This window comes from Gorilla gorilla, chromosome 5 (genome assembly GCF_029281585.2).
Source record: "Gorilla gorilla gorilla isolate KB3781 chromosome 5, NHGRI_mGorGor1-v2.1_pri, whole genome shotgun sequence".
Classification (NCBI taxonomy): Eukaryota; Metazoa; Chordata; class Mammalia; order Primates; family Hominidae; genus Gorilla; species Gorilla gorilla.
Genome location: NC_073229.2, coordinates 65,075,825 through 65,098,160, shown reverse-complemented (window position 1 = coordinate 65,098,160; position 22,336 = coordinate 65,075,825). Strand labels below are relative to the sequence as shown.

Genomic DNA, 22,336 nt, shown 5'->3' with positions numbered 1-22,336 from the left:
TTATGCATGAAAACACAGCACCTATCCCTCACTCTTTCAACTTCTGAAAATAGCTAGAGAGTGGCAAGTCCAACCATCATCCTCTCCCCAAAACTCCATAATTAGTGGTAATATTTTCTAGAACTTTTTTGAATTTCACTAGAGGTTATATATTGTAGCTTTTTTCCCACTCTAACATTTATAGACAATACTGACAAATGTTTGAAATAATAGATTGGAATTAACCCTCATATTAATTTTAGCTTCTACCAAAGTGTGCATAGAACAAAGAATCAAAGGACAACATGTTAACTAATAAAGCAAATAGTTGGTACCTATGACTTAGCAAGTTATCTTTATTAGCACTGGGTGTTGGATCTTGAAGCTGATAGTTTAAAAAGTGTGATTCTTTTGAAATGGGACCAAAGAAGCCTAGGATAAGCCCAGCACCATAGGGCTCCCAATTGAGGGGTGTGGACTGGATGGCTGAAGAGGTAATATCAATACAGTGTGTCATGTGCTGTCAGTACCTAGATGATGGATAACACGATACCAGAAATGGTGGCCACAGTCAGGAGACTCGGCCTTCCCCCAGGTGAAACAAAGAAAAGGATAACAGGTGCTCTCTTACATTCAGAAGTGTGTGAGATACCAACATCCACGAGAATATTCCAGTTCTCCTTCTGAAGCAGAATACTACCTATTCTACCACCCACATCCTGACATTTGGAAATCAACTCAAAAATTTTTAGCATTATTTTTTGGGGGAAGGGTGATTAAAAAAAATCTCAGGGATAATCCGATTCAAAACTCTTGATTTTTAAATTAGGAAAATGCATCTTTTGATACATTTCAAGGAGTTCAAAAGTCCCTCCAAGACTATCCATGGACCCAACACCAATGACTCTGGGTTTTAAATCCTTTTAGTTTGGATTTCCTTAATTGCATTCATAAGCCCATATTAAGATTAAAATATAAAAAATTAAAATCTTTGCCCCATATTAAAATCACCCTGAAAACTTAAAAAACAAACAAACAAACAAACAACAACAACAACAAACCTCAATGCCCAGACCAGATCCTGTCCTGTTCCAATTAAATCAGAGTCTCTAGAGGTGGGGCCCAAGAATCAATATATATGTTTTGAACTCTGCAGGTGATTCCACAGGGCAGCAAAGTTTGAGAAGCAACACACAGGTCTCCTTTTTTGTCACGCAGTTGATCTAAGTGCTCTATGGTCTATTCACCATCGCTCTCTGATTTAATCATCGTGTCCGAAACAATGGAAAGGCGTATGTAGCTGAAATAATTTAGTTGGAATTATCTTGGAAAAAATAAGTAAAGTTAGATCAGGAGTGAGATGCTTTCTCAGCGCTTTCCCTGGGTCAACAGGCGCGTGCAATTTCCTCAGCGAACGCCAAGCGGCACCCTATCCCTCCCCTCTCTACCTGGAACGCCTTCGCCTTTCCAACCGCACAAAGAGCCCGGCCTCCTCCCGAGTGACATCACAAAGGGCCGGTCCCCCGCCCCTTCGGCGCCACCACGTGTGTCCCTGCGCCCGGTGGCCACCGACTCAGTCCCTCGCCGGCCAGTCTGGGCAGCGGAGGAGGGTGGTTGGCAGTGGCTGGAAGCTTCGCTATGGGAAGTTGTTCCTTTGCTCTCTCGCGCCCAGTCCTCCTCCCTGGTTCTCCTCAGCCGCTGTCGGAGGAGAGCACCCGGAGACGCGGGCTGCAGTCGCGGCGGCTTCTCCCCGCCTGGGCGGCCGCGCCGCTGGGCAGGTGCTGAGCGCCCCTAGAGCCTCCCTTGCCGCCTCCCTCCTCTGCCCGGCCGCAGCAGTGCACATGGGGTGTTGGAGGTAGATGGGCTCCCGGCCCGGGAGGCGGCGGTGGATGCGGCGCTGGGCAGAAGCAGCCGCCGATTCCAGCTGCCCCGCGCGCCCCGGGCGCCCCTGCGAGTCCCCGGTTCAGCCATGGGGACCTCTGCGAGCAGCAGCACCGCCCTCGCCTCCTGCAGCCGCATCGCCCGCCGAGCCACAGCCACGATGATCGCGGGCTCCCTTCTCCTGGTGAGCGCTTGCGTGGACCGGGGGTGGCGGCGGCGCCGGAGCAGAAGGAACCGCTCTCCGGGAGCCGGGCGGGTCTCCGGGCCGGGGCTTAGGGAGGCGCGGGGCCCGGCCGACTGGGTTACGGGCACTGAGGGGTTTGCAAGGGAAGGCAACACACCAGAGGGCCTCGACTAGGTTATTTGGGGGAATCTCAGGGCTCAGCCGGGGCTCGGGAATGAAGACGAATTGTTTTCCTTGCAGTCTGGCTTTGCTGGAGGAGACGCTAGAGGTAGCCGCCCGGCTTCTGCGCATTTGAGGGCTTTTCCCCCTACTCGGCCTACCTCGCGCTCCCCACGCCCGCAGCCACAGCCCCCCACCCATCGGCCACTGCCCCTCTGCGTGGTGTGGGGCCTCGCCGCGGTGTGGGGCTCCGAGGGCCGGCCGAGGCCGGCGCTTTGTTGCAGCTGCAATGTCATGTCGGGATGCTACCGCAGTGGAAGAGAGTGGTACCGGTGCGCGCCGGACACCTCCGGGTGCTGTCGCGCGGTACATTCCCGAGCAGGGCGCAAGCCGCCCCCTCCTCAATCCCTTTACCCTCTCTCTTCCCTCTTGGCTCGGCTGGGGTCTCAGGTTCTGCATGCCGAAATATCATCCTTAGACCCACTCTTCGGCGCCTCCAAAGCGCCGGCTTCCAGCCAGCCAGCGCGCTGGCACTGGAATGGGGGGAGGGGGAAGGAGATGTGTGTGAAGGAAGATGAATTTTCTACAGTCTTTCCTATCCCTCGTTTACCTGTGGCTAGGCAGGTGACCCTGCAGGGTGGTGCAGTCTCCCTCATCGCCTAAGCTGCATCCACATCTCGGGTCAATCATCTTGACCAAAAACTTACCCTCAACTTCCCCCAAATTACCTCCCTTTATTTCCAAATATTGGGGTGAAGGGGCAAGTTAGGTGGAAGAAAATTTGAGATCAAACCCTTGAGCTTCCCTTGCCTATCTTTTATCACTGCAGGAGGGATGGAAATTCTTAGCTAAAAACCGAACAAAAAAACCCCCAAAAAACAAGAGCTTGTTTTCACGACAGGGCTGTGTAAGGGAAAAGCAGGCTTGCTGTCTCCTTCCCCAAAAGGGCTTAACGCCTGGCCAGCCAAGAACTGCTTAGATCTCAGGACACTGCAGTTGCTATGGCCTGGGAATTCATCCTACAGACACTCTGGTTCCTTGTGTGTGTGTTTTAAGAGGAAGAGAGAGACTAAAGAAAAGTTTGTTACTGTTAGCATTTATAATGAGGCAAGTCCCAGTCTCCCTTCAGAAACTCTTTTCTGCCCACTTATTAATGGCATGGCCAAGGTTTATATCTTTGAAACAAGTGAAACAAGTGTGGTGGATGGTAAGCAGTAGTCGGGGAGTCTCTTGGGACAATGAACCTGGATTGACAGTCTTGGTGTGGAGAGAAACACATCTAGGTCCATGGGAACACTGATCCTAGTTCAGTGGAGTGAGAACTATCATCATTTCCTTTTTCACGGCTTTAGATCCGCTACTATCCACTACTATGTTTCAGGTGCTTCCAACACATCTGATTATTATATGCCTCACAGAGTCCATTCCCAGATTAAATCTTAAGTCATTGTGCAATACTCCATTTATTTTACCTTTTAGCGTGAGGTGGGTAATTAAACAAAGGTCTTGATGTAATCAAAGGGTAGGTTGCCTTAACTCACTGAGAAAGGGCCCAGCTCCTTTTCTTGAATCATCAGGCTAGGCACCCTGGCTTATGCCTGTAATCCCAGCGTTTTGGGAGGCCAAGGTGGGAGGATTGCTTGAGTCCAGGAGTTCGAGATTTGCCTGGGCAACATAGTGAGACCCCATCTCTACAAGAAATTAGGTGGGTGTGGCGGTGGTGTGCACCTGTATGCCCAGCTACTCAGGAGGCTGAGGTGGGAGGATGGCTTGAGCCCAGGATGTTGAGGCTGCAGTGAGCTGTGACCATGCCACGGCACTCCAGCTTGAGTGACAGAGTGAGACCCTGTCTCCAAAACCAAAATAAAAAATAAGTCATCAAACTCAACCTACCCTAAAAATTGTGCACTGGATTTGCAACTAAAGACCTGACAATTTAAGTTTGGCTACTTTGAAAAAAATAAAATTTATAATGGGTCTTAGGAGCAGTCTCAAGTTGATAACCAATACAGGATTCCTTATTCTTCTGCTAGCTATGCTAAAAAGACTTCAGGTAAATTCATGAAATGGCATGAGGTTCAGCCCTTCATCCTGAAGGGTGACTGGAGGGTGTGCCAGGAATCAGTAGAGACTATGTTATAATCCCCATCCAGGGTGGGGAGGAAATGCCTTTTGTCTTTCACATTCTTATTCTGCATGCCCAAGCCCACAGGACAGGCTTTGTTAATGTGTAAAATGATGATCTCATGATACTGTTCCAAGAAGTATTTATCCCATTGGGATCCTTGGCCATGTGAACATAAAGGACATCAGGTACTGGAGCCTGGGTACATGTGGCAGGGTACTCAGAACACTACTGGGGGAGGTGGGCAAGTTAGTGGCCTGCCCACGTATTACAGTTAGATTAAAAAGTAATAATCCCAGTAAAGTGTTCTATTTATTATGTCTTTTAATGCTCTTCTTTCAAATATCTCCCTTTTTGTGTGATAATATTTACTGTCATCATTTTTGTGTTATGACTTTTTGTTTGTCATGACCGGCTAACTGCATGAAAAATAACTTACTATAAGCTTATAAAAATACAAATATATAGGTACACAATATAATATATACACACGTATATAGCAATTGTATATGTATAGAGAGAGCAATTGCTACATGCCAGGTGCTTTGTATATAGTATCTCATTTATTCATAGCATCTTTGTGAAGCAGGTGATATTATCTCCTTTTTATAGTTGAGAAAATGGAAGCTCCCAGAACTTCATTGGTTTGTCCCAGGCCACACAGCTTGCACGTGATATTGCTGGGGCCAGAACCCAGGACTGCCTGGCTCTTCAGCTCATGTCCTCCCTTAGCCCTGTGCCACACTGCGTGTTTCACAAGTCCAAATTGCTTGATAATGAAATGTAACAACAGAGAAGGCTCACTGGGGAAAAGTTAAGGTGGTTTGGTTTGTTACAGAACGTGAATGAGAATTACAAGAATGCCTTTGGAAGGAAGTATTCTTGCTGCTTGCACTTCTATTTCTATTATCATGTCTGCATGATAATAGAAAGTAAAACATACACTGAAAGACAAGAGCTGGCTTCAAAAGTCTGGGGCTCAGGTGGACAAAACATTCTTGTTGCTTGACCCCCAGTAAGTCTAGTGTGCATGATTGTGCTTTGTCTTCAGAATCTAAGCTTACCTTCCACCATCTTGACTTTACCAATTGTACTATTCTGCCTGAGACACTTACCCTTGCTATATCATATCTCTGTAAGGCAGAGACAAGATCCATGAGAGCTTTAGGTTTGTGCCAGTGATAAGGAATGCTCTAGAATGGCTTGCCCAGAGTGACACTACTTAGTCAGAGATGCCCCTTGCCCTCGGGGAGCTCGCTTTAACTGCATAGATAGGATTTTGGCAGTGAGGTCCTCAGAAGAGAAGGGAGCCATAATTGGTAAGGATATAAGGTCTGAAGTTTTAGAAAACTCTTTTGCAAGCATTATGAATTCCGGATAGAGGGCTATTTGCTGTTATAGCCTGTCCAGCTGTGCGTTTGCCTAGAAAGTGCCAAGTAATAGTGTTTTTCTCTGTTACTGAAACTAGACATGTAGCTTAGTGCTACCTCCTGACCATCATTTATCAAAGTACATTACCTCGTACATTGGCAATTCACTTTGGCTGTTTGGGCAGGTGTGGAGTGGTCTGGTGGGGGCTGAAGTTCTGAATCATGTCAAGACTTGGTGGCAAATTCAAGCAGAACTTTAAATTAGAGCTGATATTATATCCAAAAGATTTTCTCCCTCCTATATATCTTAGCTCTACAATCCTAGAATGTGAAAGCTGGAAGGGAGCATAAAAAATACTGATTTAACACCCTGTATTTTTTGGTTGAGAGAAAAAAAATACTCTACTGGGGAAGTGACTGCTTTTTCATGTTTACAAATGAAACTGCATCAAGCACCCTTTCTAAGTGAGGCACTATTCTGGGCAGTGGGAACCCAGGGATGAATTGGGATTTGGATCTTGCCATGAAGGTACAATTTGTATGGTATATAAAATGAGCATGGCCATCACCAGTGCTGGTTGGGTTTTACTCGCTCATATGGAATCACTGGATGAATGTAGTATACTTACCTTAATACACAAAATATGATTGATGTTAAAATCTTTAAAATACCTGAAGTAACTTTGGCTCTTAGTCTGAGAATAAGAGAAAAAAAAAAAAAAACAACTTTCAAATCTGAGAATGACATACATTAGCCTCAGTAGAGAAAGCAACTTCTAATCAGAGAAATGGGGAGGGCAGAACCTGTGCTGGAATGCAGGAGTCCTGACCGACCCCATGAGTTATCATTACAGTCAAAATGTGTATAATGGAATTGAGCCCTGTCATCTGAACTGTTTCTGAAGGCATATGTTTGAATCTTCCCCAAGTCCACTACAAAACAAACACACCTCTAGTGTAAATAAACTACACAAGTAAATCAAATTAGCAATAAAAAAAATTCCTCGTAAATGGGATTTGAGGACTACCTTAAGTTGGGAAGGGAAAAAAGGGAGGCTTGAAAAGGCATATATCCACCAAATGCCTGCATGACATATTTTAGTGTGGCTAAATGTAGACAAAGTCTATCAAGCAGGAGATGGTAAGCACAGTTAATGCTGTATATTCTGGGGCAGTTTGAAGACAGTCCTTTTCTCCAGGTATGCTATTATTGGGTCAGAACAAATAGGTGGGAGCTTCTGGGCTGGCTCTGGCAGGTGGTCTTTGTCCTTTCTGCATTGTAGACCAGAATGTGGAGACATCACACTTTAACTTTGCAGGCAACTATATCCACGAAGATGAGAGGTGAAGCCTCTTTGGAGGCTGCATAGACAGTTTGCAAATTAATTTTGTGTTCAGCTGGTCCTTCATAAAGCATGTAAACTCTAATTGCCTTAAAGAAACATCTTTTTTTTTTTTGGTTTTTTTTTTTGGTGACACGAAATGATCCGGTGCATTATCAGATCATTACTATTCAGGGGCTGGTATGAATTGAGTGACTTTTCCTTGTGCTTATTTTCCAGAAAGCACTAATATTCTGTTGGCTTTCTTTCCCCAAGCAGGCCTGGCAAATTCCGGTGATGCCAGGTCACCAGCAACTTCTTGGCAAACTCAGGTGCTTCTCTTCTGTGACAAGAAGAGCCCAGGTTATCTCAGAGCTTTGGGCATGTGTCCAGTGATCACTTGGAGCTGACTCAGTGTGGACCATTAGGCAAAGACATGTCTGTTTGACAGAATGACAATGGGAGCCATAATAGGAATCAATTTGGTTCCCAAAGTTGAATCCTCATTTAGCATTAGCAGAAGGCTGGGCCTTGTGGCTGTAGCAGCAACAGCTGCTGAGCTTTGATTATTTAGGATAGGGGCGAGATCATGAATAAATACTGGCCTTGCCCCAGTGTTTGTGTTTGTCAAATACCAAAAAATAAAATGGGAATCCTAAATTGGCTTGCATGCTGCCACCCAGCTTTCTTACCACCTTCATTTGTAGCCTGAATCCAAGAGGAGAGGAGCTTGGGTAGAGGTTATAACCTGGGAGGAACCTGGCAGATATCAGTGAGTACAGGCAGGACTGAGGGCTGTACAGAGGTGGGGTTCACTGATACTTATGCTGTTGACTCAAAGCAATAGTAAGCAATAGTGATCTCAGTGAGATCAGTGAGCAGTAGTGATCTCAGTGAGATCAGTGAGCAATAGTGATCTCACTGTTCTTGAGAGGTGCTAAAGGCCACCAGAAGATTTTCTTGTCAGTATCCTGGCTTTGGAGATGACAGATGTGTGCAGTGGTGGGAAAGTTGCGCTCAGAGAGATCTCAGGCAGGTGTGGGACTGAGCAGGGTGTGGGTGGGGATCAGGACATTGCCCTGTGGCTTCATATTTAAAAATTATACCTAAGACTTTGTGCTACACAAAAATAAAAACAAGAAAAGTAAGGGGGGCACTTAGTAAGCTAAGTCATAGCAAGGCTCATTATCTAATCTTTATATACTTTTCTATTTGTTCGTCTGCTGTCAGTACTGCTGTGTGGCTCTGTTGCTTGGTGCCCTTGCAAATCTATCTGTTTTGGGAAAAGGAACATGAGCTTAATGGATTTAGGAGAGTGGAGAGGAGTGAGTCCATGAGTCCTGGAATCAAATGAGAGCAGCTGTGGATTCAATAGGGCTTCAGCTCTGAAAGCCCAGAGGGGAGAAATAAGCAAGTGGGTGTTAATATTAATCATTGATATTGCTATCACTGCCTCTTATTTATTGAGTACTTATCTTTGACATTGTGTTGAATACCTTCTACAAATGATCTCAGTACATCTGACAAGTCTATGAGGTAGTAGCATTAGCCCCATTTTACAGATAAGGGAATGGAGTTTGAGAAATCTTATGGTCATGCAGTTGGCAACTGCTGGAGAGAGGGTTTAAATCTAGGTTAGTGTGGCTTTGTGCACACTGCTTTTTTTGCAAGTTGTTGGTAGGAGAGAGGTCACCTTAATTTACCAGAATTTTGTTTTCTGTAAAGAGAATGACTTTACCCAAGAGTTGAACATTCTCTTTCCAGAAATTTAATGAGCAGTTCTGCTCTACGATGGTGCTTGGAAGTTTAGCTAAAACTGCTGGTTATAAACTGAGAGCAACCTGTGTGTGGATTGAAAGGGAAGGGTGTGCAGTCATTGGTAAGCATTTTCCTATGGTGTGACTCTGACGGGCAAGGGTGCCACGGCTAAGATGGAAAGATACTCCTTCAAATTGAAATGTTATAAATAGGGAATGGATCCTTTGCTTTCCTGCTACTTGGGTCATTTTGAAAAATATTTGTTTAGTGAGTAACGGTGTGACATGGGTTCTGCTTAGCAATGTAGTTTCAACTCACTTATCCTGAGAACTTGAGGACCTTTTAGGGTTTTCTTTGCTGTCAGCCTAGTTATTTGTATAGGATAAGTTCACGGGCTTGTACCATCTGTTATTAGTATTTCCTTTTTTTCACTTTTCGTTTCAGGTCTCTTAGAAACCGGTTTAACTCCGTGATTTGAGGGGTGTCAGAGGTCATGTGTTTGTGTGTGGTTTATCATACTGACTGGTAGCACTCGCTTAAGTAAGCTTTTAAACATCGCTTCGTAGGTTGTAGAGACTGAGTAAACTAGGAAAACGCAAAGGGTGAGAGGAAATTATTTAATCATTTGTCCTGGAAAACAGGTTGGAATTCTGGTCTCCCAAATAACCTTTGGGACAAGACCATTGTTTGATTTCATCCTATATATGGACAGGTCAGCTTGCCCAGGATTGGGAGAGGTGGGGGTGTTGGGAAGGAAGAAAGAGATTCCAAGGCAAATGGTAACAGGTCCCCAGAATAATTTAGCTGGATATTTTTATTAATCCGTTTTGCGATGCTATAAAGGAATACCCAAGACTGGGTCATTTATAAAGAAAAGAGGTTTATTTCACTCATGGTTCTGCAGGCTGTACAAGAAGCATGGATTTAGCATCTGTTTGGCTTCTGGTAAGGCCTCAGGAAGCTTTTAGTCATGGCAGAACGGAAGGGCGGCTGGTGTGTCACATGGTGAGAGAGGGAGCAAGAGAGAGGGAAGGAAGTGCTAGGCTCTTTAAGCAACCAGCTCTGGTAGGAATTAACGGAGAACTCAGTTATCACCAATGGGACAACGCCAAGCCGTTCATGACAGATCCACCTCATGACCCAAACACCTCCCATAAGACTCCACCTCCAACATTGTGGATCACATGTCAGCATGAGATTTGGAGAGGACATACATCCTAACTATATCATGATTCAATCTTTGCTATTCCTTTATGTGTAGAAGTCCATGACTCCTCTCTCCTCTTGGGTTTAAACCTTGCAGACCTGGTCAAGGAAAAATAACAAAATAGACAAGGTTTGTGTGTGTTTCCTCATTTGAAAAGCTCAGGGCTAATATTGTTTTTCAGCTTCTCAAAGACAATATGCTCTTCATCATTGTGTTTCTGGCTCAATGTCCTGACACATAACAGTTAAGCAATAAATGATTAATGAATTTCAGAAGGATCTTGATTTAAACTAACTGTTCATTCATTCTAGTCAAGTTAGAGGGTAGTTGGAGCTAGCGTTACATCTCAGTACTTTGAACAACAACTGAAGGATAGATGAGTTATTAAGAAAGAACAATTTAAACTTATGTAAGTTGTCAGACTAGAAGAACCTAGTGGGTGTAGAATTCTCTTTATGTGTCATTTCAATTCAATTCCCTTTGTTTATAGTATTTATGTATAGTTAAAACTAATGTGTATGTACCTGCTTGTGTTCTGCTTTTCTTAGTGCAGCTATTTTCTGTTATCTTACAGAGATATATTTATATTTTATCCATTTAATAAAATTTATGGGACGTCTATTAAATGTCAGGCATTGCTAGACTTTGGGTATATGATATGAAAAGCTATTCATGGGCTTTCCTTCTTGGATGTCGTAAAAGGGGTGATGCTTAATAAGAATCAGCCTTTTAAAGAACAGAGGGAAGAGTATGCCAGGAGGAAGGAACAGTATGTGGGATGGCCCAGAGGGAGGAAAGAGCCTACATGTTCAGAGAATAGAAAGATTACGGTGGTTGGTGCTCAGTGAATGGGGACAATGGATCGAGCTTGAAAAGGCAGGCAGGGGCCATATCATACAGGATCCTTTAAGGGATCAGGACATCATTCAGAGTGCAGTGGGAAGCAGGGTAATACTATGACTTGAATGCAATTAAAAAAAATAAAAACTCACTGGCAGTTCTGTGGAGAATGGATTAGAGAAGGGGAGCATAGAAGCTGGAGGCCAGTTAGCACCTTTTACAGTAATTCAGGGCAGAGATGATGGTGCTAGAGCAGTGACAATGAAGATGGGGATTACTAGATAGAAATTTTGGAGAGATTTGCTGATGGTGAGATAGGAAGGAGCAGGTGATATCGAAAGCAGTGATCAAGGTTGATTCCTAGGTTCCCACATTGAGCAGTCTATGGTGGTCTGATTACTTTGAAAGAGAAGGCTTGGGGAGCAGTGGGTGAAACTGAGAGGCCTTAAGTTTGGATGCGTATTGAGTAATTTTGAGGTGCCTGTGATTCACGTCAGTTCAAGCCTTTATGGCTGCCACTTTTTAATAGCTCTATCCCCTCCAGTTGGCACTGTGTTGAGCCATTCTACTGTTGTTGGATGCTTGGCTTGCTGTCTCTTTGGTCTTCCACTGCAAGCAGCACTAATGAAGTTGTCTCTGTATAAACCAATTGCTCTTTTTCCTTATTGGTTGTTTCACCAAGGTGTGTTCCTCAAAGTGGAATTGCTGGGTCAAAGGAAATAAATGAACAGTTTTATGGCTTTTGCTGCACATTGCCAGATTGTAGTCCAGAAGAACTGAATTTGCCAGATTGTAGCCCAGAAGAACTGAATTAATTTAGAATGCCACCAGCCACCTATAAATGTGCTTTCTAGCCCACAAGCCTGCCAATATTGGAGTTTATAATTTTAATTTGTTTATGCTGCTTTAATATAGTTATGTCAGGGTCCTTGGGTGCAAATTTGAATTTCAATAACTCCTAGGGATATCAAACATTTATCCATAGGATGATCACCTTTGTAATTATGTACTCATGTAGCCCTCTGTCATAACTATTGAGAAGGGGTTATGTTAGCCACATTTGCATGAATTCTCTATATACATTTTTAGTTTTATTTTACATTCTACTTGTAATATTATTATACTTAATAACATAAAAGTTGAGATTTATGTTTTTATTTTTGAGACAGAGTCTCGCTCTGTCCCCCAGGCTGGTGTGCAGGTGGCGTGATCTCAGCTCACTGCAACCTCTTCCTCCCAGGTTCAAGCGATTTTCCTCCCTCAGCCTCCTGAGTAGCTGGGATTACAGCGTGCACCACCCTGCCTGGCTAATTTTTGTATTTTTAGTAGAGGCGGGGTTTCACCATGTTGGCCATGTTGGCTGGTCTCAAACTCCTGACCTCAAGTGATCCTCCTGCCTCGCCTCCCAAAGTGTTGGGATTACAGGTGTGAGCCACTGCACCCAGCCGAGATTTATATTTTTAAACCTTTTTCTTTGTTTGTGTCTGAGAATATTTTCATTTTGTTGGTGCTGTTCATTTTAACAGAAATTGATCTCTTTGCAATGAACTATTCTGATAACTTTGAATTTTCTATGTGATGTTTTAAATATTGGGTTTGTTGACTTTTCGGACTTTAGTGTCATATTTGTGGTAAGAACTACATTAGTATGTTCTGCAAGATAGTAATACTCATTGCATGAGGAAAGCGTTTTATGGTCAAATGTTTGGGGAGTGCTAGGTTCAACTAAGTCACCATTTCTGGCAGCTGTCCTGCAGGGCCTGCTGGAGCCTTCAATAGGTTAATATTAATTGTGCCTTTCTGAGAGAAGATTCTAATCAGAAGCACTTTCTAAACTTTTAGACCAGGGGCTGGTAAACTTTGTCTGTGAAAGGCCAGATAGTATATATTTTCAGCTTTATGGGTCATGTGGTTTCTGCTCTAACTACTTAATTCTGTGTTTGAATGGTGAGAGCAGCCCTAGGCAATACCTAAGAGGTTGGGTGTGGCTGTGTTCCAATAAAGCTTTATTTGTGGACACTACAATTTGATTGTCATATAATTGTTATATGTCACAAAATATGATTATTTGTTTGAGTTTTTAAAAACTATTTAAAATGTAAAAACCATTCTTAGCTTGCGAGCAATACAGAAACAGGCAGGTGCTGGAGCTTACTCACTCTTTTTAAATTTTTATTTATTTATTTTAATTTGGGACAGGGTCTTGCTCTGTCACCCAGGCTGGAGTTCAGTCGTGTGATCGCAGCTCACTGTAGCCTCAACCTCCTGGGCTCGAGTGATCCTCCTACCTCACTCAGCCTCCTGAGTAGCTGGAACACCACTATACCTGATTCCTTTTTTTTTTTTTTTTTTTTTAATTTTTTGTAGTGACAGGGTCTGCCTATGTTGCCAGACTGGTCTCAAGCTCCTGGGCTCAAGCAATCCTCTCCCCTTGCCCTCCCATGCTCACTCTTTTAAGACCGTAGAATCATTAATATCTCATGGGACTAGATCAGGGAAACTCACTGTGGGAAATGCTTACTTAAATTCTGCCCCAGTTATCTAATGTACTTATTAATAGTAAATCCCTTCTGCTCTCTTGTGTTTTCTCATTTGCTATATACCAAGTTTTTATTTTAAATGTTTTGAAAATGCTAGTGGGCCCATGTTTCTCTTTTAACTCTTTACTGTGCAGTCTGTATTTTTTGTTTCGTTGTTTGCTCTAAGTCCAGGATGGTTTGTTTCAGGATTTTAGCTTTTAAAAATCTGAAGTCTTTGATACACTTCTCAGGAATTTAATACTTGCATTTTAATTGGGGTGTTTTAAAAGATTGTCTTGGCCAGGTGCGGTGGCTTACATCTGTGATGCCAGCATTTTGGGAGGCCGAGGCAGGCGGATCACTTGAGGCCAGGAGTTCAAGACCAGCCTGGTCAATATGGTGAAGTCCCGTCTCTACTAAAAATATAAAAGTTAGCTGGGCATGGTGGCACACGCCTGTAATCCCAGCTACTGGGGAGGCTGAGGCACTCGAATTGCATGAACCCAGGAGGGAGAAGTTGCAGTGAGCCCAGATCGTGCCACTGCAATCCAGCCTGGGTGACAGAGCGAGACTTCGTCTCAAAAAACTCAAAAAAAAAAAAAAAAAAAAGTAAAAAGAGAAAGGATTTTCCATCACTCGTTAGAAAATTTGAAAAATGAAAGTAAAAAACTAAAAGATTGTTAAAATATAGTACATTGTTAAGTTGGCGGGAGTGATAATTAAGATAACATTTATGGAATGCTTACTATGTGTCAGACACGTTTTGCTTGCTTTATCTGTATTAACAATTAATTCTCAAAACAGTCTTTGAAGAGTAGGTATTGCTAATTAACTCGTTTATACTAATGAGGAGGCAGAGACACAGAAGTGAGCCATTTGCCAAGGCCACCCAGAATTAAGGATTAAAAAAAACCAACGTGTTTTTCTACTCGCACACAAGGCTCAACACAACACCTTTGACACCAAATTCTCCAGTGGACATCAACTGAGTGCCCTCTAGTTCAATTCAGTTCTGACCTATCTACCCGGAAGTAGTGTCGGATCCCACAGTTTAAAGACTCAGTCCCAGGGGACTGCCCCCAATATCTGATGTCAAGCATAAGCCGCAGGTTATTTTGCCTGTGCTTCGGCCTGACCAACTGTAAATCAAGGTTCCCACAACCCCTTCCTCAGGTCTGATTAATTTGCAAGAGCGGCTCACAGAACTCAGGGAAACACTTTACTTACTCAGCCTCCTGAGTAGCTGGGACTACAGGCGTGTACCACCATACCCAGCTCCAGTTTCTTGATAAAAGATATAATAAAGGATACAAATGAACAGCCAGATGGAGGAAATGCATAGGGCAAGGTGTGTGGGAAGGGGCATGGAGCTTCCATGCCCATCCCCATCCTCCAGGAATCTCCAGGTGTTCAGCTGTCCAGAAGCTCTCCAAACCCCAGTCCTTTTGGGCTTTTATGGAGACTTCATTACTTAGACATGATTGATTATATCACTGGCCATTGGTGATCAGCTCAACGTTCAGCCCTTCTCCCCTTCCCTGAGGTTGGAAGTGGGGTTGAAAGTCCCAACCCTTCCATCATACCTTGGTCTTTCTTATGACCAGCCCCTATCCAGAAGCTACCTAGCAGCCCCCAGCCGACAGTCATCTCATTAGCATACAAAAGACACTATTATGGCTGGAGATTTTAAGGTTTTAGGAATTGTGCACCAGAAACCAGGGACAGAGACCAAATATATGTATTTATTATATCACAGTATCACACCTAGCTAGTACCTGGTAGATCTGGGCTGCTCGGCACACTATAGGCTAAAATATTAATAGGTTTTGTTTATGCGTGCTTTTATGCTGGAGTTGCTGCACTGGCCAGAGTCATTGGTTTTGCCTTGGTTCACATGCTTTTCTTTAAATCCTTAGTGAGCACAGAGTAACATTCCTTCTGCATCTTTCCTCCTGTCTTTCACGGAATGCCAATTCATTTACTGCTTAGTGACTAAATAAATGGGTAGCCTACTCTTGGCTTCTTCATGTATGCAGAAGTCTTAGAAATAGTTATTTCTAAGGACACGGAAGGAGATGAGGTTATGTGGCCCCAGGACTGAGTGCTGCTGAGTGTACACACTCCTGCATTTCAGGTTCCAGGGAAAACAGCACCTGAGTTAAGTCTCACATGGCTTTTCCTTTTTCCAGTGTCCCCTGAGCTTGCCTCCTTCCAGTCCTGCAGTCAGCACATTCTAGCCTTGGCATCCTCTATATTCGCCAGCTTTAAAAATGGTCCCTGCTTTTGCCTTAGCAACAGAAAACTTTTTTTTTTTTTAAATCAGAGAGGATAGTAGGAAATGCAAGAGTTGACCAAATTTGTATAACATAACTGGGAACAGTTCTGTCTGTGATTTGTGGAAGCTCTGTCCTTGAAGCTTTCCTCTTTGTGCATTCCTTTTTCCCCGCTTCAAATCTACAGAATTCTAAACAGCCACTGTCTTGATATTACACATTTATTGTGATGCTCAAAATAAAATGATCAGAAATTCTGGAAGGTCCAGCTCTGCCTGGCTTTTGCCTTTAGATCATCTGTTATCATGTTTTAGATTCACCATCTCAGGAATAACTTGGTTGCATTATCATCTCTACAGTAACGGGCTTCCTCTTCAAAATATTAGTTTTATGCAGCATTGAAAAATTCTACAACAAACTCATAGGCAGTCTCTCTGCCTGCCCTTTATGAATAGAAAAAAAGTTTATTTCCACCTTGACTTTGCTCATTTTCCACTAAAAATTAGAATTTGATAGGGAACAAGAATGACAAAAATACGTTGTTTGAAGGATGAGGTCATGGAGTAAGAATTGTTAAGGAATAAATAGGCATCAACATTCTGACATGTCTTTGCAAATCTGAGTGCTTCTTGTCCTTAGTCAGGCCCATCTCTGTGTCCTAGAATAGAAGTGACAACAGGAGAGGTGTGGTGTGGCTCACCAGGGTGAATGCTGAGACCCAGGGAGTTTTTACTGTTGGTTATTTAGAGCTACCTCCTCCCTCTTTTGAAATTTGTGTTGTTCTGGGTTTACCTTTTAATCATTCAGTAGGCATTTATAGTGCTCATAAATCCTGTACAGTTTGGGATATTTGCCACATTTATCCATTGTTGGTGAAATAAATGTCTTGGATAAATGAAGTTTTCCAAATAACTAAAGTTTAAACTAGGATGGTGCATAGATAACTTCTGGAGGATAATCTTATTATGCTGCTTATAATTCTAATCACCAAGTTAGTATCATCTTTTTTTAAAGAAATAAGAGGGGAGGCTGGGCACAGTGGCTCATGCCTATAATTCCAGCACTTTTGGGGGCTGAGGTGGCAGGAATGCTTGAGGCCAGGAGTTTGAGATCAGCCTGGGCAACATAGTGAGAACCCCTGGCCCCCCTCAAAAAAAAAGAAAGAAATGAGGAGGGAATTTTTTAACTCTTTGATACATTTGCTTGTCACCTTAAGCACCCTGCAGAGTGTAATTCTTGTAAGCCATTTGTAGTTCTGTTAAAACAGAGTGATGTCCTCAAGGTCTTTGGAGATGAAATGAAGTATCTGCCCTTGTACTGAAGGGTATAAGGCCAGACTGCTTTATCTCTTGAGTTATTGTGGCTACATTGTGGAGGCTTTGGGGTTTTCTCCTGCTCGCTTTTAAACCTGTGCGCAGCCGGGCGCTTTGGCTCACGCCTGTAATCCCAGCACTTTGGAAGGCTGAGGCAGGCGGATCACGAGGTCAGGAGATGGAGACCATCCTGGCCAACATGGTGAAACCCTGTCTCTACTAAAATACAAAAAATTAGCCGGGCGTGGTGGCGTGCCCCTGTAGTCCCAGCTACTCAGGAGGCTGAGGCAGGGAAATCGCTTGAACCCAGGAGGCGGAGGTTGCAGTGAGCTGAGATCATACCACTGCACCCCAGCCTGGCGACAGAGCAAGACTCCATCTCAAAACAAAACAAAACAAAAAACCTGTGCACTCATCTTTAGCAACCTCCTCTACCACCACTTCTAATATGTTGGTTCTAATTATTTATGGTCTGTAAGTCCATTCATTCATTTATTCAACTAACACTTGTCAGACATTACCATGAGTTGGGTCCTTGAGGGCATGGATAGCACTAGTAAGTGAAATAGACCTGATCCTTGTCCACATGGAGCTTGTGATCCACAGGAGAAGACATGCTAAACAGAAAAATGGGTAAATACAGTATTGTGGTAGCCATACTGGGGGAAAAAATGGGAATGAGGGGATCTTGTGAAACCTGTTTTTATTAGTGGAGAGGTGGTCAGGGATGGCATTCCAGAGAAAGTCCTATCTTTGTTAAAGACTTTGCCTTTCATCCTAAGTCATGTGGGAAGTGATTGAGAGTTTTAAGCAGAGGATGAAAGGATGAAATTTGGAGTGTGAGTTGGAGTGGGTGTCAAGAAAGGAAGCCAATATCTCAGTACTCGTTGCTAAACTTTCAGAGGTCTGACGATTCTTGTGAGTGAGCTTCTGCTCTCTGTATTTTTTGACATTTCTTTTGACTGCCCTGTGCCGGTGTTGACAGACTTTCTCTGTAAAAGGCTGGATAGTATATTATCCAGCATGTAGTATATATAGTGTGTTCTATAAAGGGCTGGATAATATTTTAAGTTTGCAGGCCATAAGGTGTCTTTTGGAACTATCCAACTCTGCCGCTGTAGCATGAAAGCAGCCATAGTCAATACCTACATGAAGGGCTGAATTCCAATAAACGTGTTTATAAAAACAATTGGAATGTGGGATTTAGTTTGCTGACCCCTGGCTTGTAGAATGCTTTGCTTCTTATTCCCACGATCTTCATTACTGAGGTAGTTGTGCAAGGGAGGAAATGCAATCTATGTGGTCGTCCCTGGCCTTGAGCTGCTTATAATCATTATGGGAAGATAAGTATATACACTTAAGTGGCCATCAGCAAACATCACAAGACAATATGTAATTAGGCACCAATATGATGAACAGAAACAGGAAATATGATGAAGAGTTCACTCATCTACTTGGAATCTGGGTGTCTGGGAATAGTTTTAAAGGCTTTACAGGGAAGGTGGAGCTTGACAGAAATAATTGTAAACACTTAGAGGGTTAGAGGTGAACACAACCTAGTCCAACTTGCAAATTTTAGTGATGCTGTGTTAGAAGATGAACAAAAGCAAATCACAGAATGCTATGTATGGACAGTCCCCTTTGGATATGTAAGACAAAACAAAACAAAAATCAATGGGAACAGCCAATTTAAGGTGTGCATGCATGTATGTATGTATTATGTGCAAATGCTCAGAAAAGGGTCTGGAAAGATGTGCACCAAAATTCACAGTGAGTCTCTCTGGGAATGAGTGGATTTGAGCAGAGACTTAAATGTTTTACTTTATAGTTCCTAATTGTTAGAATTATTACATGAATGTTTATTTTCATCATAAAAATACTAATTAATACAGGGCAACATTAAAACAATTAAAAGTGCCAGATTGGTTAAGAGGCTGAGAGAGTGGTGCAGAAGTGCGATTGGGCAGTCTCCAAAATGTGTCTCAGAATCAGAGAAGATTAGAGCCCTTAGTTCAGGGTGTCCAAAACTTGGATGGGCATCAGAATCACTTGGAAAGCTTAAAAAGAAAATGAACCAAAGCTAAAACCAAATAAATTCCTGGCCCCACTGCAGACCCACAGTGATCCAGATGATGGGGCCGGGGTGTGATTTTTTTTTTTAAAAAGCTTCCCAGGTAATTTTGATGCTGCCTTTGAGACCCGAGGCTTTGGTGAGCCTCTGATCTAGTTTATCCAACTCTGTACAAATGAAGGAATTAAGGATCTTGACCAGGTAGGACTCGGCGTCAGATATTCTGGCTCCCACTCTCTTGCACTTTTCAATGACTGTGTCCCTGATTCAGGTGTTTTCCTAGCATTAGCTTTGGGTGGCATCTCACCTTGTTGTTGTGTTATACAGAAACCATTCTTAAATGCCTCTTTTGAATAGGGTCCACCTCACCCCCGACATTACTCATTGTTTCACTCCCAGATCATCACTGGGAATGATTTCTACAGTGTTTTAATTTTCTTAGAAATCAGAGGGCTGCCACCAGGCGAGTGGGAAAAGCCCTAGTTTTAGATCACGAGTTGACTAAAAGGCCTTAGGAAAATGGCTTTTCTCAGGTGCCATCTGAGTCTCTGTAAAGAGAAAGGGATGTTGCCAACTCTTCCTCTCAGCAGGGTTTCACTCAGGCGAAAGAGCCCATGGAGCAGTCCCTCCAGCTTTGTAGCACAGATTGGGTTAACTGTTTACTTCAGAATTGGAAGAGGCCTTCAAACTCCCTCTAGTTCAGTGATTTTCAGACTTGTTTTAGGAAAAATCCCCCCTGCAAATGAATTCTTACTTGGAAAGCCATTAGCAAATTGATAAAGTGGAGATGCTTGGTTTAGGCAGAGATGGGGGGCTTGGAGCCTACCTCCCATCCCTCCCTGGTCCAAGGAGCATCCTGAGAGCTGTGTTCTGTCCAGTGCTCTCTTAAGTCCTATTTGAAAACCACTGATTTCTTCCTCTTTCCCCTTCCGTAAGTAATCATTCACCAAATTCAGCTGACCTGAGCCCTCAAATCTGTCACCTTCTCTCCATTTCCGCATCCGCCACCCTAGTCCGAGTCACCACCACCTTCCATGTTGGTTTTCACCCTCTAACTGGGTTTTCTCGTCTACTCTCCCGCATACCCCTTTCACCCTCTGCTCTGAAGCAGACAGCTTTTTGATTCACAGGTGCAATTATATGCCTTCTCCCCCAACCTATCATGTAAACATTTAATGACTTCTCATTGCATTTTGAATTAAGATCAGCACATGGAGCCTCTTCAGATGTAACTGTGGCCACTCTGTTGCATCTTGAGATAGAGCCACAAGCTTTTTAGTTCCTGTGCTGAGCTTCCTTCTGCTTCACACTTTTGATCTGGTGTTCCCTCTGCCTAACCCCCTTTCACTGCTTCTTGCCTGGAGCTAATTTCTGCCTCTCCATCCTTAAGAGTGATGACAAAATGTTTCTCTAACTTCCCTGAGCTAGGAAGCACCTGTTCAATTCCCTCTCATAGGATTCTGTATTTCTCTTTCTCAGCAGTGATCTCAATTCTAATTGAGTAATTACTGGTGTATTCTTTTTTTGTTCATCCCAGCCTAGAATGTAAACTTCATAAGAGCTGGAATAGAGTTCTCAAGGTTCTATCCTCAGCCAATGGCATGCTGTCTTGCACACACCTATTAGGTCTTCAATAATTATTTGTCCAATGAATTCATAGTGTCTAGTTTTTGCTAAATCTCATTTCTAGTGTTCAGCCTGGGCCCGACTGTGGAGGGATCATTGTTTGTTGGCTCTGCTTGCGGGAGCTGGAATTGTCTCTTGTTGTATGAGGTAATTTAAAGGTCCTTTTTTAGAGACACATTGTCTAAAGTGGGTTACCCAGTATGAAACAGTTTAAACAGGGCCGAGTTTTGCTTTAATTAGAAACTTGATCTGTTATTCCAAATGAACAAAGAGCTCTAAAATCCACTTACAGTCTGAGAAAGAGTGTTGGGGCTGCGGGGTTTGGAGGTGGGTTTTATGTATAGCTAGAAAAACCTTTTTTGGTTTTACTTTAGATTTAGAAGTGCATATTTCGGGGGAAGTATAGAAAGCTGTAGGAAGCCTACCCCAACTCCACACCCAAATCCACACATACTTGCTATTCATGACCTCCTGTGCTCATTCTGCAGACCCACCCTTGTGAGTGTGTGTGTGGGTGTGTCTGACTGCCCATCCTCCCACACAGGTAGGGAGGCTGACTTAGATCACACAGCACATCAGAGTGATATTCATCGCCGACCACTGCTCCCTGCCCAGATCTTGGGTTCAGTTCTCTTCTTTCTTAACTGAAGTGTAACAACCTGCCACTTGGGTTACTAATACAGCTTTCAAACTTTCAGAACACTGCAGCTGTCTAAAACTGCTTTTGCATGTAGACATGCCACGAAGTACAGAGCAGAGCCACTTTTGCAACCTCTTGGGTTGGGTGTTTAGTAGGGAGATAGGGTCTAATCCTGTTGTTGATATTCTTTTGTTTCTTTTTCTTTTTTTTTTTTGAGATGGAGTCTCACTCTGTCGCCCAGGGTGGAGTAAAGTGGCGCAATCTCGGCTCACTGCAACCTCTGCCTCCCAGGCTCAAGCAATTCTCCCACCTCTGCCTCCCAAGTAGCTGGGATTACAGGCATGTGCCACCACATCTGGCTAATTTTTGTATTTTTAGTAGAGACGGGATTTCACCATGTTGACCAAGCTGGTCTTGAACTCCTGACCTGAAATGACCTGCCCACCTTGGCCTTCCAAAGTTCTGGGATTACAGGCATGAGCCACTGTGCCCGGCTGGTATTCTTGACAAATGTAACTTGGGTTCCACAGGATGGGTCCTTTTATCCAGTGCATCTGCTGTGCTCAGAAAAAGGTGTCTGAGGCTTATTTTCAAATAGAAGGAACAAGAAAATGAAAGATAAAGTCAGAAGGGATAAGGGAAGACATTACAGAATTTATCATCAAGCAGGAGGTTTTTTCCAGGTTCTAAGATGAGGTTAAGTTTCTTAACAAAAGAATCAACAACTGTCCTTTTTTTGTTGGGGGAGGGTCTCGACAGAAAAAATGAATATACCCTCATAAGCTGAAAATTTGTTTTCTGTATTGTCATTTAACTAGATGGGCAGCTCTGGGATAGGGGAAGGGACTTCAGGGAAATAATTTTGGTTAAATTTTGGGGTGGGAGAGAATTGAACCTTGAATTAAGTGTCAAGGTGCTAAAAAGACAGAAACTCTGATCGCTATGAAAAAAAATTCTTGATTTATTCTCTTAGTCACTGGTATAGCAGCCAATTTAGAAGGAATTTGCCCTGCTGAGTAGCTGGTAGTTTGAGGCAGCCATTATTTCCTTGACACAAAAACTTTGTGCA

General features: G+C 43.3%; 1 protein-coding gene across 1 annotated transcript in view; it reads left to right on the top strand.

Annotated features, from left to right (window-relative positions):
- The first annotated feature begins 1,434 nt into the window (after positions 1–1,434).
- The window catches only part of TNFRSF21 (TNF receptor superfamily member 21), an 80,143-nt gene continuing 59,241 nt past the window's right edge, over positions 1,435–22,336 (top strand). Inside the window, exon 1 of the mRNA XM_004044149.4 lies at positions 1,435–2,044. Within this exon, the coding sequence (XP_004044197.2) occupies positions 1,949–2,044 (96 nt within the window). The 5' untranslated portion in view covers positions 1,435–1,948. The remainder of the gene's footprint in view (positions 2,045–22,336) is intronic.